Source organism: Ricinus communis, chromosome 5, assembly GCF_019578655.1.
Source record: "Ricinus communis isolate WT05 ecotype wild-type chromosome 5, ASM1957865v1, whole genome shotgun sequence".
NCBI lineage: Eukaryota > Viridiplantae > Streptophyta > Magnoliopsida > Malpighiales > Euphorbiaceae > Ricinus > Ricinus communis.
This window is the reverse complement of record NC_063260.1, coordinates 11,749,659-11,767,381: the sequence shown is the minus strand read 5'-3', so window position 1 is coordinate 11,767,381 and position 17,723 is coordinate 11,749,659. Positions and strand designations below refer to the sequence as shown.

Below are 17,723 nucleotides of genomic sequence, written 5' to 3'. Positions count from 1 at the left end.
TATATCAGGACTAAATATATGGAGGGAAGCAGCAAGCACATAAAATCAAACATGTTTTCTTTTTTTTCTTTTTTCTTTTTTTCAATATCAAGAAATTGTCCTTTGTGATGCTCGCCTTTCCTGAAAGCGCAGTAAATCAAGGTTCTTTACATACAGTAGCAATATAATCATGAAAATCAGTGAATTTTCTTTTTGGAATTTAATCCAAATGATTGCTTTTGTTTTTATTTTAGGGCTTATGCTCTTATATGGATTTAATTTTTGCTTTTATTTTTCTTAGAAATATATGTTTTACATCAATTAATTAACTGATATAGATAACTTTTTAAAAAGATTATTATATTTTATATATTTATGCAAGAAAAATTATAATAATTTTTTAAAGAACACAGTACTTCAACATAAAAACTTAAAACTTTATTGAATATTTTAAGTTCGAAAATCCAAATTGTGAGGTGCAATTAGTGCTACACTGCTATTGAAGTGAAGATCAAATTCATCATTATTATGAAACTATAAAAGTTTACAATTATTATTAGCTTAAGGGTTCTAAAATGCTATTAGAAATTACAGTCTGAACAAAAAGAAAGATTGCGGACTAGTTTTTATTCAACACTTTATTTTGACAAGTGCATCCATAACCAATAGTAGATATCGATTATACAGATCAGCATTCTCAACCTGTGTGCTGCTAGGATGTGTGTGTCTGAACTTAGGAGTTTCTTTCTTGCATGATGCGCGAGAGATTAATAGGCAGGATTTGAATTAACTGAACTAGATTTAATTATTTACCTCTTATAACTGTGGTCAGAAGGCCTCATAATTACACCTTTGTTGTACTCTAAAAGTGTATTTAGCTGTCTAAAATATTCTACATAAAGATGTTAGACTCTTAGCATGTCTCGATTTAAATAACATTTTGAGTTTTGAGTTTTTTTTTTTGTATTTGTTAAAAATGAAAAATACAAAGGGATCCAAGATGGAAAACTGAACTAGCTTCCATGTATTTATTACCTCATAATTTTAACTGAAAAACAATATTAAACACATTTGTAATTTTCTCGGTATCAGAATAATAATGAATTACACATAATGACAAATACTATAAAATCTTTTCATGCCTTGCAACATTTGGGTAGAAAAATTTATATATTTTTTTATTTATTGAGTTGTCAGATATCATTAGCAAATATGCTTACCTATAGATGTGTTAGAGTAAAAAGAAGCTTACATTGGTACCAATTTTGAAAAAGATATTCTATATATATATATATATTTATTTATTTATATTGAAGTAAATCTACCTACTGTAAATAATCTGTTAAGAGACTAGGGCCACATATGAAAATAGGTATAAAATTTTTAAAAGAAAAGCAGAGAACAGAAAGAGTGACGAAAGGGTGGCTTGTCTTATTGCTAGAAATCAGAGAAGGAAAGAGGGTAAGCCCTACAGTGAGAGGTGGCCCCAACCAAACCATCGCCGCATACGACACATCCGGCTGCCTTAGACCTGTCTATACAGTGACACACTACTAGCGCTAACACACACTCGCTAAGCTTTTCAGTATACAAATTAATATTTACTTTCTAACTTTTCTTTTCTTTTTTCTCTTTTCCTGTTCTGTAGATTTATATGTAACAGAAAAAATGATAAGAAATTATATACACAGGAAAGAATGATTATTATGTGTATGGTGGTCATGTATGTGTTGTCTATATACATGTCAATAAATGATTGAGCAACAATTAAAGACCGATCGAGTTTATTTCTTTTATGTATATATATATATATATTATAAAAACAACAACAACAACAACTTCTACCAGAGAGAAAAAAAAAAAAAGGCGAAGAGAAGCGAAATACGTCTAAAGATTTGCTTGTTTTCTTCTCTTCAATCTCCGGATTGTAGCTGTCCCCTTTTATACTTTTCTCTTGGTTCTTTGCGGGTTTTAACTTAAATCTTTCTTCTTGGTTCCTTCTGGGTTTCTATCTGGATATATAGTCTTCCTAGGACTATATACAAGGCGAGGTAAGGATTTAGATAAAGAAAAGAAAAAGACCAAGATTCATATCTTTTGTTCATTTCTTTATTCACTTCTTTCTGTTGCTTTTCTCAAATTCTGATGTCTCCTTCATGGAATTTGGTTGAATTTTGAATTCTTGATTTTTCTTGTATAGAGTAAAGAGAGATTCTTGAAAAGGATATGGCTGCTGCTTCATCATCTTCTCCTTTTTTCCGAGCTAGAGAGGAAAATCACAACCAGATGATGCAACAAAATTCATCAACAACTACCACTTCATCAACTGCTCCAGCAACAGCACCTCAGAAGAAAAAAAGAAATCAACCTGGAACACCATGCAAGTAGCCAGTTCTTTGTAGCATCCAATATGTGTCAATCCATGTACTTATGTGTATATATACCTAAAAGCAATTTCCCTAATTCTATTCCTCATTGAAACCCTATTTCTAATCTTATTGGGACAATCGAATTAGCATTGATATGGGTTTTATTCATCTTTCAGGATAATTCAAGCACTGACACGGGCTTTTCTTTTTTCAATTTTTTTCTTTGTTGTTCATTTCTTCCTTCTCTTTATTTTTTTCATCGCCATATTTTTTAATATATTTTAGTTTTTGGCATTTTCCATTTGCAGATCCAGATGCAGAGGTGATAGCACTATCTCCCAAGACCCTAATGGCAACAAACAGGTTCATATGTGAAGTATGCAACAAAGGGTTTCAAAGGGAGCAAAACTTACAGCTCCATAGAAGAGGACATAACCTACCTTGGAAGCTAAAGCAGAAGACAACAAAGGAAGTGAAGAGAAAGGTTTATTTGTGCCCTGAGCCCACGTGCGTACACCACGACGCATCTAGGGCTCTCGGTGACCTTACTGGCATCAAGAAACACTATTCAAGAAAACATGGTGAGAAGAAATGGAAGTGTGAGAAATGTTCAAAGAGGTACGCTGTTCAATCTGATTGGAAAGCCCATTCTAAGACTTGTGGCACTCGAGAGTACAGATGTGACTGTGGCACTCTCTTCTCAAGGTAACTAACTGAACCCATCCTCTCTATCACTATTTTCTTCCCATTAATCATAATTCATTCAGTAATAGCTGTAGACAAAAAAAAAAAAAAGAGAAAAGGTTTAAAAAAAAAAGATATTATAGACTGAGAGTTTAGCAAAAAAGAAGTATAAGAGCCATAAAAAACAGCCTGCTATATACTTTTCTTTCTTTTTCTTCTTTTCTTATACGCATAACACAGGACTGCTGGCATGTGAATAATCTGCGTGACTGCTATGGTCTTGTTGAGGTCTCAAGAGAAATGAAAAACGAAAGGAAAATATGCTAATAATAAATCTTTCTTTCTCGGTAACAACGACAATTCATCTGTTTGTTTTCTCTATTCACGTGCTGTTGTTATAACAGCGTCAGGAAGGGGATATTGTCACTGGGTTTGTTCTGATATGAGTTGGATATATGTTATTGGGGTTTTGTTCTCTTATGTGTTGGCTCAGTTCTCTCTGCTACAATTCTTTCCCATGAATAACGTTAGGGTTGTGGGGTTATCATGCTCCCTCTTCCTCTCTCTTTCTTTCAGTTGTGGTAATTGAGTAACTCTTCATGATATCTTACTCGTTCTTCTTGTTTCTAGCCGGAGAAATACGGGGGCTGTAATTTAGAGAGAGAGAGAGAGAGAGAGAATGATTGAGTATAATACTTTGAAAGCATATCTGCAGCACACAGTCTCATTTGATCGGAGAATAGGGTTGATAAGAATGTGGGTTCATTTATTGATAGCTTTCAGCATTATGGAAATATTCCTGCAAAAGAAAGAGGGTTTACATTGAATGAAGCTAGTTTCTGAAATGGAGCTAGCTTCTCAGTTTCTGGGTTTTTCATCGAATTAGTAAATATTTCAGGTGCTCATTTATTGAAGATCCAGTTCTTTAAGTAGTACTTCAACTTTGATTGATTCATTATTTTCTCCTTCTTACTTTTCTTTTCTTTTTTCTTTCTTGAAGTTCTTATCATTTTTCAGCATCTCATATTTATTATGGTCCTCTTTCTTGATTTAACTTGAGAAAGTGGAGTTGTTCCTTACTTCATTCAAGAATTCATGTATAACATATAATAATCCGGTAGTTATTTTCACTTCTCCAAACATCATGTATGCTACCATAATTGCCTTCTTCTGTCGCGGCTATTTATTATTTCTGTTTGTCACTTGGAGAAGTAAAATTTCTGGAATGGATCTATGTTATTTAAGTAATTCCTTTTTATTAGAAAACACTTTCAATTAATTTTCTAGTGGTTCATATTTTTGAATAAAAAGTATTCTCAGTCCTTTTTTTTTATTAACTATAATTATTTCTGACCTTCGTTTTAGGCTATTCTCCTAAACTTCTTGAAAGAATCTATATGCCCTAACCTCTTTTATCAATGAGGAACCATTTTTCTCATGCATTTCTTTTTGGCTCATTCTCATATAATAAGAGTCACTTCTTTTTTATGAGGATCTAACTGACATTCCTTCGTTTTCTCTTTTTGTTTTTCTGTTGTAATTGCTGCAGGCGTGATAGTTTCATTACTCATAGAGCATTCTGTGATGCACTAGCTCAAGAGAGTGCGAGGCATCCTACTGGCTTAAACACCATAGGATCTCATCTCTATGGAAATAATCACATGAGCTTAGGCTTATCTCAAGTTGGTTCCCCAATTTCCTCATTGCAAGATCAGAACCATTCATCTAGTAATCTGTTGCGTCTAGGCAGCGCTGGTGCGGCAAAATTCGAGCACATAATCCCTCCATCTAATTCAACATCCTTGCCAACGATGCCCGCATCTGCCTTCTTCATGTCAGATGCGAACCAAGGTTCATTTTCGAATAAACCTTTACATGGACTAATGCAGCTTCCTGATCTTCAAAGCGCTACCAACAACTCCTCAGCGGCTACGAATCTCTTCAACCTAAGTTTCTTTTCGAATAATAGTCCTGGCAATCGAATAAGTAACAGCGATAATGGCAATTCAAGCACCGCGGCCACCAACTTGGTGAATTCTGGTTTCTTGAGTCCTAATCCATTCAATGGTGGAAATGGAGGCCAAGGATCTACAATTTTCGCGAATAATATGGGTGATCCTGTTGGCTCAGGTATTCCTTCTCTTTATAGCAATTCAATGCAACAAGAGAACATCACTCCCCACATGTCTGCAACTGCTTTGCTCCAAAAAGCTGCTCAAATGGGTTCAACTACAAGCAGCAATAACAATTCTACTTTGCTAAGAGGCCTAGGAAGCTCTTCATCAACCGGTAACAAATCTGATAGGTCGCCTCTTGTGTCTGCCAACTTCGGTAGCAGTTTTGGCAATGCAAAAATAGGAGATCATCACCATCAAGGTCTAGGGACACAAATTGAAAGTGAAAACCAACTCCAAGGATTGATGAATTCTCTTGCTAATGGGGGCTCTTCCATTTTTGGAGGCGGACACGGGCAGGATAACGGCTTTGGTGGGTTTACAAGCAGTGGAATATCATTGGAACAGCCTCATAATAGCACGAGTTTTAGCAATGTAGATGAGGCAAATAAACTGACTTTGGATTTTCTAGGTGTTGGTGGTATGGTAAGAAACATTGGAGGTCAACATGGTATCAATTTAAGTGCCTTGGACACAGAAATAAAGTCAGCACAAGCAAATAAACCATTTTGAAAAAGGCAACAAGAGGATTGCAGAGAAGAAACCAAAGCGGAAGTGGTAGTTTAGGTATGTGCATGCATGTTTGAATATTTAGGAAGGAAATTTCTTTTTCCTTTTTCTTTTTTCACTGAGGCTTTGTTGCTATAACTACTGCCTCAAGGACTAAATTTCTTTTTTCCAATTGCTGTCTTTATATGTGTTTGTGAACGTAGTAGCTTTAGAGGGAATCAATCTAAAACATCCTCTCCCTTTCAAAACCAAGATGATTAATAGTCAGACCTTATTTCTTTAAAAACTCATCGTTCGCCAAACTGAATCTTGACATTCACTTCTAAGTTACATATATTTTGAAAATAAACAATGGTAACAGAGTAATCTCGACCATTACAATCACAAATAAATAAAATCTTCCTGTAAGAAAAGAAATACAAAGAAATTTTACTTTATCTGAAACAAGTGTGATACTACATTGATGCACATACACAAAGAAAACTCGGAGTTGGTTTCAGGTTTTTCTTTTTATGTGAAGTCCACGAGATTGTAAGACACCTGCTGGTTAATAAGTTATCGTTTTGTGAAGACTGTGTCAAGAAAGAAAGAAAGAAATTGTTTTTAAAAGTTGACGTCCCGCAACTCTTTAAAGAATCTTCACTTCCTAACTACTTCCCAACAGAGTCGACAAGTAACAATTCTCTATTTATTCTTTGTCGAGATGCAATATTAATATATTAATTTTTTACTTTGACAGCCGGGTGAGCCAGAAAGAAAAAGTACACACGTAAAATTCTCTTTGATGTTTCTTTATAACGCATAAAAAGAATTTAACTAATTGTTCACCTAATACCCAACCAAAACATTAACAATATTAAACCGCAAAAGTAAGTGCATAATTTCAGGTTCCTTGTTGACATTCTGTAGCTTTTCTTTCAAAAATTTTCAAGCTATCCTCATGTCATATTGACTACGTTCAAGAAACATGCACTACTGTCACGTTGAACGAGACTACGGTTAGTTTTTTGTTTTTATTTTTTAAATAAAATTTACAGGAAAAAAGATAAAAGAAGAAGAAAAGGATAAGTTTTGGTATAGGATTCTTTTGAAAGATTGTATATGGCCATTTTGTTTGGGGACTGAGACTGAGACTGAGACTGACAGTGTGGCCATATATTCTGCGCTGAAAGCAGGAGGAAAAAAAAAAAAAAAAAAAAAAAACTGCACAAGCAGGAATTGTTCGTTATTGTAATTATAGTGAAACTCATGTGGCAGCTTTGTCGTAATTGTTGTCTTTTTTTCCTCTTTATGGAATCATCAGTCCGTGACTATATGAAAGTTTTAAATTTTGAAATTAAATTATTCATATATATTATCCATATATATTGTATGTTGTCCGTCTGACCCATGTTGTAATTCTAATTCATCAAGAAAATAATTAGAGTTAATGTGCGTCGATGGTAACTAAAAAATACAGCTTTTCATCTGCTTAAATAATTTATTTTATAAAAAAATATTTAAGAAAATTACAATTAATTAGTTAACAGGAAAGCAATAAGCAGGTATACCATTGTGAAAGTGAGACGTAATTTCAGTGGTTGTGAGAGTGGGGAGTTGCTCTTTGTAGGTGAGGTCTCAATCTTACAGGAAAAATACACAAAAGTGGACTCTTAGAAGCACTGTAACAAAAGATTCCCTAAGAAGTGAATAATCGTATTAGAGTTTAGAAATGGGTCACGAGTGCGTAAATTCATGTTTCACGTACGTACCCTCAACATATATATATATATATATATATAATCGAAATCTCCATTCTTTCAACAGCTCTCTCCTCAGTCCTGCCAACAACTCCAATTATCCTTTTACAGGAGGAATAACTCTCGGTTGTCTTCTGTTATATTCTTTTAAATTACATGAGATTTAATTACGAACTCTGAACTTCAAATTCCACCAATAATTGTACAGCAAGGAAAGGGCTCTTTATACTTCTTCTATTTTATTTTTTATTTTTTTAAATGATAAAAATATTATTTTAATAATTATTATTGTCATCGAATAGAGATCCATTGGCCATGAATTAATAGTTGCACAAGAACGTAGCTCAATAAGATTTTATATATATATATAGACAGAGAGAGAGAGAATGTCTTTTATTTGTTTAAAAGAAAAAAAAGTTAGTTAATGATTTACGAGATTGTTATTGGATACTAAATAATAGGTTTAGGATTTTTCGATTTATAAATTAATTGGTCTAGAATTCCAGTCTTTTTTTGTTGATCTGCTGTCGCAGGTCCGGCCTTCCCATCCTAGATGGATTCCTCCATTAGCTGGGAATGGGATTGTCAAACTTAATTCAGATGAATTCCGACAAACAAACATGTGTTCTTAAGGGTTATTGTGTCAGTCGGCAGTTAAATATTGATGAGGTCTGAGATGTGGAACTAGATAAATCTATTTTTCTATTATAGAAGTTAAATATGATTATGGTCAATGGTTTATATTCATGTGTCTGGGGCCTATGCAATTGAATCCTGATGATATTTCAGCTTCTGCGAATGTCTATTAGCAGGTTTCCTTTAGTTATGTTTATAGAAGTGGTAATAAAAGTAGCTAATCATTTATTAGTAGGACTCTGTAATTTTTGATGCAATCCCATCAAAGGATATGATATAAATGTATCCAGAAGGTTTAGATTTGAGATAAACAGGTTCAGCTTATAAATCAGTTAATTCATTTATGATATTGAAAACGTGTTGAATCATTTAATTCGTGAATAAGACAAATAAATATGTTTATTTATAATTATAATATATTTAAGTAATTTTTTCACTTATAGAAATTCACTTGAGAGTTATTTTATTTTTAAAAATATTTTTCTAAATTCAAATAATTAATTATATTAAAGAATATATCATTTATTAACAAATCATATAAATAATAAATATTTTTATATTTAAATTTAATATTTTAACATTATTAATTAAATGAAATCATACTAAAATTAATAATTTTTATAACATATACTTATTTCAATACGATACGAGATATCAGCCTTAGTCATGTCTATTGACTCTTAATCTTGATTTTAGAGCAGGTTGTTCTGAAGATGTATTTTGTCAAGTGATGTCTTTTGTTTTAAATAATGTTTTTGTTGAGCCCTAGAGCCCTTCCAATGAAAGCCGATTTTATTTCAAAATAAACTTGTAAATTGTCATATTTTTCCAAATTCAATTCAACTTCTTTTAATTTAATATTAGACATATATCATATGTCTAATATAAATTTTTGTTATATATTAAATTTACTGATATGACATTATTAATAATATAAATTATATTTTAAATATAAAAAAATTATAATTTTAAAAGTAGCAGCTTTATTTTATTCTAGTATTAATTATGAAGTTTTAAATATAATTAAAATAATTTACTAGATTATGCTAAATTATTATTATTTTAAAGTTTTATATATAACAGTATTTGGAATATAAATCTAATTTGAAAATTAAGTACGGTTTTCAATTTTATACCTACAAGATTCTTAAAATTAAAACTACTTACATTAAAATAAGAGAAAACAATTCCATCTATGTTGTCATTTCTGCAAAATATACTCCCTTTTTGAAGTTTTAGCATTTTGGTCTATTACTTTTACATTTTTTATCAAATCTATTAAGCTTATTTAGGCGTGTGTCTTTGATGATATGTCATACATTTATGTTTCTTTTTTTACCAGTATGGAATCCAACTCTGATCAAAATTTTACTATCTATCATATGACCTTTGGCTATTTTAATAAATATACCCTCATCAATCTAAACTTCATTGTTTCATTAATCAAATACAAAAAAAAAAAAAGAGAGAGAGAGAGAGAAAAGGTAGAAAAAATTATCATTTCTATCTTCTCCTCTTTATCAAAATCTTTTAAATCAAACTGTGTTTATGAAAAAATAGATTTTAAAGAGGAAAACAAAAAGAGAGATTTATATTTATAAAAAGAGAAGAATTACATAATAAAATACAAATTCAATCAAAACATATATATGATTCATACAAAATCAATAAGAAATAAGAACCAAAAATTAATAAAACAGCATGGTTTAGCATGATGAGGATATATTTGTGAAATGACCAAAAATTATGATAGATAGGATCGGTTAGGGCTAAATTCCATATTGGTAAAAAAAAAAAAAAAAAAGAGACACCTGTGTATTGCATCATCTAAATGAGTTTGAGCAAATTTAGTAAAAAAATGGAAAAATAATAAATCAAAATGCTAAAATTTATAAGTGATGGTATATTTAAAAAAATAGGTAAAAATCAGTCTTTAAAATAATAACAATAATCATTTATAATCAAAATAATAAAAATAATGATTTATTAACGAAACTTTCGTGGATTATCATTCCTAAGGATTTACACAATGACAGACATAATCAGACATGGCATTCTCTGTTGTGGCCATAGAGATTCCTGTCGCTCACGGTATTCATTCTGTGATAAGAGTTTCTGGCCTATCATTAAATTCAAATCATTGATGAGTACACACAGCAAAAATCTTTTATCTTCTCCTTCAAGAATTTAAATTAATGATGGCAAGAAAATTCATGGATACAATAAAATGTGGATGAGATGGCAAAATACTAGGCAAACATAATACAAAGTACCAAATAATGGAAATGACCTTTTTCTTCTTGTATTCATTCCAGCAGCTTCTGGCTGCCTTAGATATCACGACACATAAACACTGTACAGTCACAAATACATAATTGATGTTTTCTTCAGTTAAATGTCTGGAAAAAAAGTTGTTCTTAAGGACCTATATGTTGGCAATGGGATCCAAGGAAATCTAATAAAGAACATGTTGCATTCCATGGTTTTTTTTTTTCTCTCTTTTAAATATTTTAAAAGTTGCAAAAAATCCAATGAAGGTGTCCTATCTAGCAATGCACATTATCAAGAAATCTTCCTACATTGAAGCCAAAGATTCACGAGGAATATGGAATCTGCTGGACCTCCAAGGGATATGAAAATGATTTCTGCTTAATGCAAAATCGCAAATTGAGAAACTAAGAATCTGTTACATCCAAAATGGGTATATCAAAAGAATGAAACCATATGAAAAGTAATTAAGGATTAGAAAGAAAAGAGGAGACATTTTTTGGGTCTGAAAATGGGAACACTAACATTGTAAAATATACATATATTAGAGTCAAGATTCCGTAGCATATCTAGACAAAGAAAACATGTAATAATTCCATTCCTAACCGGATGTTTTCCTGAAAAATTAATGTAGCTAGCAGAATTTGTTATAAGTTTTCCATGCATATGGACCCTTCATGAAAGACCATGACAAATACTATAGTCTAAAAAGGCATATATTTATGTATAAGACTAGAAGTTCCTGAACCTTTTGTTTTCTATATTACTGTAACGATTAGAAAAAAGAAAGCAAAAATATCAATTCAAAAGCAGACAGGAAAAAGGTTGCAACTAAAGTCACTATCCAAAATATGAAATTGATCAAACCCCTAGGTACAGTTGAGGGGGGAAGCAAGAAGAAGAAGATAAGAAACAGCTTAAACAAAATTCAGCTGTCTGATATTAAAACTTCATGGCAGTTGAGATTGTCTGAGTCGCTGCATGCTGTCTCCGATAGAAAATTAATGCCTTTCATGGAACAAGTAGCAGTCCCTACGATTAAAAAGAAAACACAGATTTGATTAGTAACATGTATAATATCTACCCATGATAGGAGATTATTCTCCAAGCAGGAAAATAAAATGGTCTGTTATTAAATAACTGTGTGTATTTGGGCTGATTATTAAATTGACTTAGCAAGAAAACAACTTTAGAACAAGCTAGTTAGATACTGAATGCAATATTTTCGATGTATATACATAAAATCTCATTAGGTAGTAAAACAGTAGAAAGGGTCTCAATCGTAGTTGTTATTGCATGGAGGTGGGGCTTCTAATGTCCTGTCTTTTGGGAAGTAGTACAAATTTCTGCCATCTGCAATTTGAGCAAAGAAGAAAAAGAGATAAAAGAATGGGAAAACCTATCCCTACATCAACATTCTTGTTCCCTTAGCTCACTCACCTAGTTGTCTAAATAATAATTCCAATGCAATAACAAGAGAAAACTAATGATAAATTACATGAAGAATTATATAATATTATTTTATAGTTATTTTAATTAATTTTATTTTTATTTTATAAATATTTAATTAGTTATTACAATATTGTTGATGTAATGGCTCATTGTATGAATTGGTTTTTTAAGTATAATAATAAAATTAGTTGTGGACTAAAAGCTTATGAAATTAAATTACACTTAGTTATGAAAGATTAAGTCTTCCTAAGAATCAAATAGCTATATGGGAAAAGAAAAGACATCTTGTTTTGAGCATCCTAAGGAGAGCAGTACTCGAATCTATGCCAGATATATATACGCATATGTGTGTTAATAAAAGGTTAAAACAAGAAAAAGGAAAATGAAAACAAAAGGACAAGCAGAGAAACAACAAACACCTATATGTACATGTACTCTTTCAAGACTGTCCCCATTCATAGAAACTATGTCAGAGACACACCAATTAAATATAAAAAAAAAAAAACATTATTAATTCTTTCTCTTTTTTTTTTCAAAACCAAGAACTCCAAATGAACAGTAAAAAGCGTTGAAGTTAGCACATTTACCAATGAAATCAAAACATATTTTTTTGGTTACAGAAATCAAGAATTTCTTTTACTTTTTAATCAATCATATATAATCATTTAAAAAGCCACTTATTTAAGTTTTTTTTTTCTTTTTCACGTACCCGTACTTTTTCTCTCATCTTATCCGCCAGATCATCTATCCTTTTTATTTCTATGACTTCACTGAAAATTCCCACTTCCTCCAAAAGATTGGCTTGTCGGCGCCGCCGCAGCCGCAGCAGCAATATTTCTCTCTGAATCCAAGGAAGAGCCACCCATATCTATGCCTTGTTGCTGCTGCTGCTGCTGTGGTGGCTGTCGCTGTTTCTCTCTTTGTGAGAAACCTCCACTCATACTTCTAACTACTTGTCCAACTCCAAGAAAGTCTCTTGTCAATCTATCAGATCCACCAATACTTGCATTCAAACCTTGATGCATTTTTGCTTCTTCAAGATTGCCACCACTAGTACCATAAGGGTTTTCTTGTCCATGTCCAAAAATTGAAGAATTTCCAGTGGCAGCAAATGAATTCATTAGGTCATGAAGATTGTTCTGATCGTTTTCACTGAAAATCTCACCAAAGTTTGCTGCTGCTGATTTCATTCCAGTTGAAGATGATGAGCTACCAAAGCTTCTTAGCAATGAGGCGCTATAAGTGCTTGAAGTTGAACCCATTTGAGCTGCCTTTTGAAGTAGTGCTGTAGCTGACATATGAGGTACTGTGTTATCTTTTTGAACCGATGATGTAAAGAGAGAAGGTACACCTGAATTCATTTGATGATGATCACCCATTATGTGGTTTGAAAACATAGTTGATCCGTCGCCGCCGCCACTGGCACCATTTTGGTTGCTGAACTGGTTGGACATTAGCAGACTGTTGTTCGAGTTGTTGGCATTATTGCTGTTAGTAATGCTGCTTGTTGTGCTGCTATTGGAAAGAAAGCTGAGGTTGAAAATATTTGACGCAGGAGGATTGGTGTTGGTGGTGTTATGAAGTTCAGCGAATTGCATTAGCCCATGATGAAATGGTTTATTTTGCAACAGCCCTTGTTGAGCTTGGTGTTCATCATGATAATTCTGGTTTGGTTCTTGCATGAAGAAAGCAGGTGAGGGCATGGGCTGTGGTGGTGATGGTCGAAATGACACTGAACCCCCCATTGATGAAGGAAGAAGATGATCAAATTGTCCGGTCCGGCTACCTCCTCCAAGGCGTAAAATGTCACTTGATTGGTCTTGCATTGATGAAATTTGAGTATTCACTTGAGATAAGCCTAAGCTCATGTTGCTACCTCCATACAAGTGACTGCCAATTGTGTTCAAGTTGGTAGGAGGATTTCTAGCACTCTCTTGTGCCAATGCATCGCAAAAGGCTCTATGAGTGATAAAACTGTCACGCCTACAACAACAATCATTAGGGAAGGGAGCAATTAGATCACCGATTTAACATTAAAATTATGGACTTTCGAAATTATTAACCTTGGAAGTTGAAAATCGAAAAGAAAATTGTAAAAATATGACAAAGTATCTACCACTAGGCACATGTGGTGTCTTGTAGAAACTGTATTAATATGATCCCACAACATATATAGTCCAAATAGAGACATGAAAGAAAATGATGATCAACTTGATGGAATGATAGACACGCAATCCATACGAAGATTTTTATGAGTTATTGCAGTCCATTTTTAGCTTACACATCTCCTGTTTGATGTGTCCCATCTTAGGAGAAGGCCCTCTATGTACGTGGTCACAATGACAATGGTTGTGAATTTCTGCTATCTAATTCCACTAGCAAAATTGTTGCCTCCCGGGTTTTGTGTTTTATTTTTTCAGGAGTAAAAAACAAGAGTAAAAGAGAAGAATATGTTATCTTTAACAGAAGAAATAGAGGAATAATATTGAAGAGAACGATAATTGGTTTATAAGAGAAAGAAAGACCAAAGTGGGCAATAAAGAAAGAGGATAAAGAAGGACTTGAAAACGAAGAAGTTCAACTATAATTTGCATAGAGGACAGAAAACATAATAATGGAGGGTAGGTGGGATAAGGAATTTCACCAGAGAATATATTTAAAAAAAAAAAAAATGATTAACCCAATCACCCATGGAATGCCATTTCAAGAACTGGCATCTCAATAAATGCAACTAGAGAATGTATTCAACATCATGAAAAGCAGTCAATCAACAAGTCCATTTCAAGACTTGTACCTTTTCCACTACTAACTTATCTTAAATGCAAGATTGAGGTCGATCGTAGCTAACTAGAGGCTGATGACAGATACATCGATTTCCATTATAGAAATTTTTCCAAAACAAAGAAACTAACTGAAAATTTATCATCACCCCATTTCACCATTTTTGCTTTTCTTGAACACCCTAGTCAATGAATTCAATCAATTTCTCTTACCGTTAGACCACAGCTCTCAAGAACTCCAGCCATGGCGAGAGAAAGAAAGAAAAAGAAAAAGAGTGAGAGAGAGAGAGAGAGAGACAGAGAGACAGAGAGAGAGGGAGTTAAAGAAAGAAGAAGGTTGGTTAGGGCCTACGTTATCATGAAAAGAAGTATCTGCTAGATTACAGAAGGGTTGATCACATCTAGCCAACCCATAAGAGAACAAACATGGTAAACAACACAAACACCAAGTCCTTTAACTTGGCATAGCAACACGTGAATAGGAAAAAGTAAACAACCAAAACCAAAAGGGGCGGTGGTTCCGAGGTGAAAGAAAAGATAAGATGGAAGTGTTTTTTTCTTTTCTTTTCTTTTAATTATTTTCTTTCTTTCCCTCTCACTTCTAAAACTCTCTGTGGCCATGGCAGTTTCCAGAGATTGAGATTTGTTCACGTGGGAGCATGTTTTCTGCGTCTTTCACCATCTCCACTACGAAGTGCAAATAATAATAATAACAATAACAATAATAAATTTGATATTATTAACAAGAGATAAAAAGAATCTCATCACAAAATACCTAAAGAAAAAGGCTAAAAAACTTTCAAGGAGTCTTCAACCCTAAAACAAGCAGGTGAATAGTAGTACTACTAGCTACAACTACTAGTCATATATATATATATACACATACATCTGTCAATAGTACAAAATATAAAGAAGAAGATGATAGATGGAGAAGATAGCATTAATTAGAATCTGGAGAAGAAGTATTATAATTGAATGGATGATCAAGTGAATTACCTTGAGTTGTAATAACCGAAAAACAAAACAAAGATTAGTTACCTTGAGAAGAGAGTGCCACAGTCACATCTGTATTCTCGAGTGCCACAAGTTTTAGAATGAGCTTTCCAATCAGATTGAACAGCATAACGCTTAGAGCATTTCTCACACTTCCATTTCTTTTCACCATGTTTTCTAGAATAATGTTTCTTGATACCAGTAAGATCACCAAGAGCCCTAGAAGGGTCATGGTGGACGCATGTGGGCTCAGGGCACAAATAGACCTTCCTCTTCACTTCTTTTGTAGTCTTCTGCTTTAGCTTCCAAGGCAGGTTATGTCCTCTTCTGTGGAGCTGTAGGTTTTGCTCCCTTTGGAACCCTTTGTTGCATACCTCACATATGAACCTGTTTGTTGCCATTAGGGTCTTGGGAGATAGTGCTATCACCTCTGCGTCTGGATCTGTTATGGAAAATGCCAAACAACAAATTAGTAGAAAACTCTAAACCAACAAAAAAAAAAAAGAATTAACTACATAGGATTGAAAAAAAGTCTCAAATTCGAGAAGAGACCAAAAGCAGAAAGAAGAAAGGATTTTAAAAGCACTACTTACAGACACACACCCATGTCTATTCCACTTGAAAGATTGGAACTTTTTTACAGTTTCTCTTTCAAGAAATAAAAAGAAGAAGAATATGAAGCAAATTGGAAGAAAATTGAATGAAAGCGTTAGCTTATAGATGATAAATAACTTCTCTTTTCTTATCAAAGCTGTATTGATGGATCTTATTTAGATAAAATTGTGGGTGATACTTGCTTGGCATTCCAGGTTGGTTTCTCTTTTTCTTCTGGGCAGCTGGAGCTTGGGCTTGAGCTGAAGATGAAGTTGGTGTTGAGGAATGTTGTTGTTTCATCTGGTTTTGCTCATCATCTCTAATTCCAAAGAAAGGTACTGATGAAGAAGAAGTAGCCATCTTCAATTCTAAACAATTTCTTGTTCTTGCTTTCGAACCTCTTCTGCTCTTGTTTCTCCAATCCCTTCAATTGCCAAATCAATTTATAATCTACAAACCACACAGCCCTACATGCAATTTAAGTTTTTTCAAATCTTTTTAACTCAAAAAGTCCAATAAAAAGAAAAAAAGAAAAAGCTTAATCAAGCTTTAGGATACTGATTAAATGAGAACCTTAAAATGACTGAGAGAGAAAGTAACAAAGAAAGATTATAAAATCAAGAAACAAAAAGGATGATGATGGTGAGATTAAGAAAGAAAAGAAAATAGGATACACCCCATGGGGCATTAGATTCCTCTTCTCTATACTACAGTTTCTTTTGTTTTAAATGCCAGATTTTGAACAAGTGAGGTTACTATGCCTTTCTTCTTTGATTTGGTGTCATGCAGATATGCTAACACATATTACATCAAAACTATTTTTCCTCTCCTTTTTTTTTCCCTTTCTTTTTCATTTTTCTTTTCTTTCAGTGTTTCTGGCTTTAAATGATATTCCTGATAAATGAAATTTAAGCTTAATTGAGAGAGAAATTAAGAGAGAGAGAGAGAGAGAGAGAGAGAGAGAGTAGAGGGTAAGGCCTACAAGTCGGTGGACCCAATCCATAGCCATATAACGACATGGGTATGGTGCGTGAGGGTAGCATGAACAGCTACACCTTCTCTCTCTCTCTCTCTCTCATTTCGTATCTTCTTATTCACTTGCGGACAAACTTTCCTTCATCACTCCTTCTCATTGTGGACCTGACTGTTAAAATATATGTAAGCTGAAACTACATAGTTTTTGAAATTTTGTAAAATCATCCAAGAAAACATTATTTTCTTAATTGAAAAAAGCAAAAAAGAAACCAACAATCAAAATGTTATTCAATCCATACACACTGCTTTGTTTTAGTGCATTGGGAAACTGGGCTCTGAGTTGTAGCAGAAACCCCTGAGAGTTGATTGGGAGAGTACTTTCAGTTGACTCTCTTATCTAAAAAATATAATCAAACTGAGTAAGACCATATACACACATGGCTGGACTAAGCTTTTACAAAGATAGCTTGTCTGATTTAAACACTATACAAATTAATTCTAACCCTAGGTTTTGATATACGCAGCTTCAGATTCATTAAGCTAATTAATCTCTCTTATTGGTGATTGTTG

The 17,723-nt window shown here is 33.0% G+C and overlaps 2 protein-coding genes across 5 annotated transcripts; one reads left to right on the top strand and one right to left on the bottom strand.

The window, feature by feature from the left end:
* Window positions 1–1,770: 1,770 nt before the first annotated feature.
* Window positions 1,771–5,968, top strand: LOC8283305 (protein indeterminate-domain 5, chloroplastic). Of its 2 annotated transcripts, XM_015721008.2 has the most exons (4): window positions 1,771–2,030; window positions 2,180–2,359; window positions 2,657–3,053; window positions 4,582–5,968. In XM_015721008.2, exons 2-4 carry the CDS (start codon window positions 2,206–2,208, stop codon window positions 5,717–5,719), a joined length of 1,689 nt encoding a protein of 562 aa, XP_015576494.2. In that variant the 5' UTR covers window positions 1,771–2,030; window positions 2,180–2,205; the 3' UTR covers window positions 5,720–5,968. The 2 variants fall into 2 exon arrangements, with proteins under 2 accessions (XP_015576494.2, XP_048230240.1); XM_048374283.1 differs by lacking the exons at window positions 1,771–2,030; window positions 2,180–2,359 and adding an exon at window positions 2,385–2,403.
* A 5,091-nt stretch (window positions 5,969–11,059) lies between these two features.
* On the bottom strand, window positions 11,060–17,108 carry LOC8283306 (protein indeterminate-domain 5, chloroplastic). Of its 3 annotated transcripts, none has more exons than XM_048373992.1 (4): window positions 16,316–17,108; window positions 15,630–16,026; window positions 12,527–13,794; window positions 11,060–11,391 (listed from the first exon to the last, which is right to left on the bottom strand). In XM_048373992.1, exons 1-3 carry the CDS (start codon window positions 16,536–16,538, stop codon window positions 12,579–12,581), a joined length of 1,836 nt encoding a protein of 611 aa, XP_048229949.1. In that variant the 5' UTR covers window positions 16,539–17,108; the 3' UTR covers window positions 11,060–11,391; window positions 12,527–12,578. The 3 variants fall into 3 exon arrangements, with proteins under 3 accessions (XP_048229949.1, XP_048229948.1, XP_002521878.1); XM_048373991.1 differs by having other exon boundaries at window positions 12,521–13,794; window positions 16,316–17,106; XM_002521832.4 differs by having other exon boundaries at window positions 12,521–13,794; window positions 16,382–17,101.
* Window positions 17,109–17,723: the final 615 nt, after the last annotated feature.

What these genes read in the sequence shown, in the direction of transcription:
- LOC8283305 (XM_015721008.2), top strand. Translation starts at nt 2,206, where the DNA reads ATGGCTGCTGCTTCATCATCTTCTCCTTTTTTCCGAGCTAGAGAGGAA. An exon ending in AAATCAACCTGGAACACCAT is followed by an intron (nt 2,360 to 2,656) that starts GCAAGTAGCCAG and finishes TTCCATTTGCAG; the next exon opens with ATCCAGATGCAGAGGTGATA. An exon ending in TGTGGCACTCTCTTCTCAAG is followed by an intron (nt 3,054 to 4,581) that starts GTAACTAACTGA and finishes TAATTGCTGCAG; the next exon opens with GCGTGATAGTTTCATTACTC.
- LOC8283306 (XM_048373992.1), bottom strand. Translation starts at nt 16,538, where the DNA reads ATGGCTACTTCTTCTTCATCAGTACCTTTCTTTGGAATTAGAGATGAT. An exon ending in CTTTGATAAGAAAAGAGAAG is followed by an intron (nt 16,027 to 16,315) that starts TTATTTATCATC and finishes TTTCCATAACAG; the next exon opens with ATCCAGACGCAGAGGTGATA. An exon ending in TGTGGCACTCTCTTCTCAAG is followed by an intron (nt 13,795 to 15,629) that starts GTAACTAATCTT and finishes TTGTTGTTGTAG; the next exon opens with GCGTGACAGTTTTATCACTC.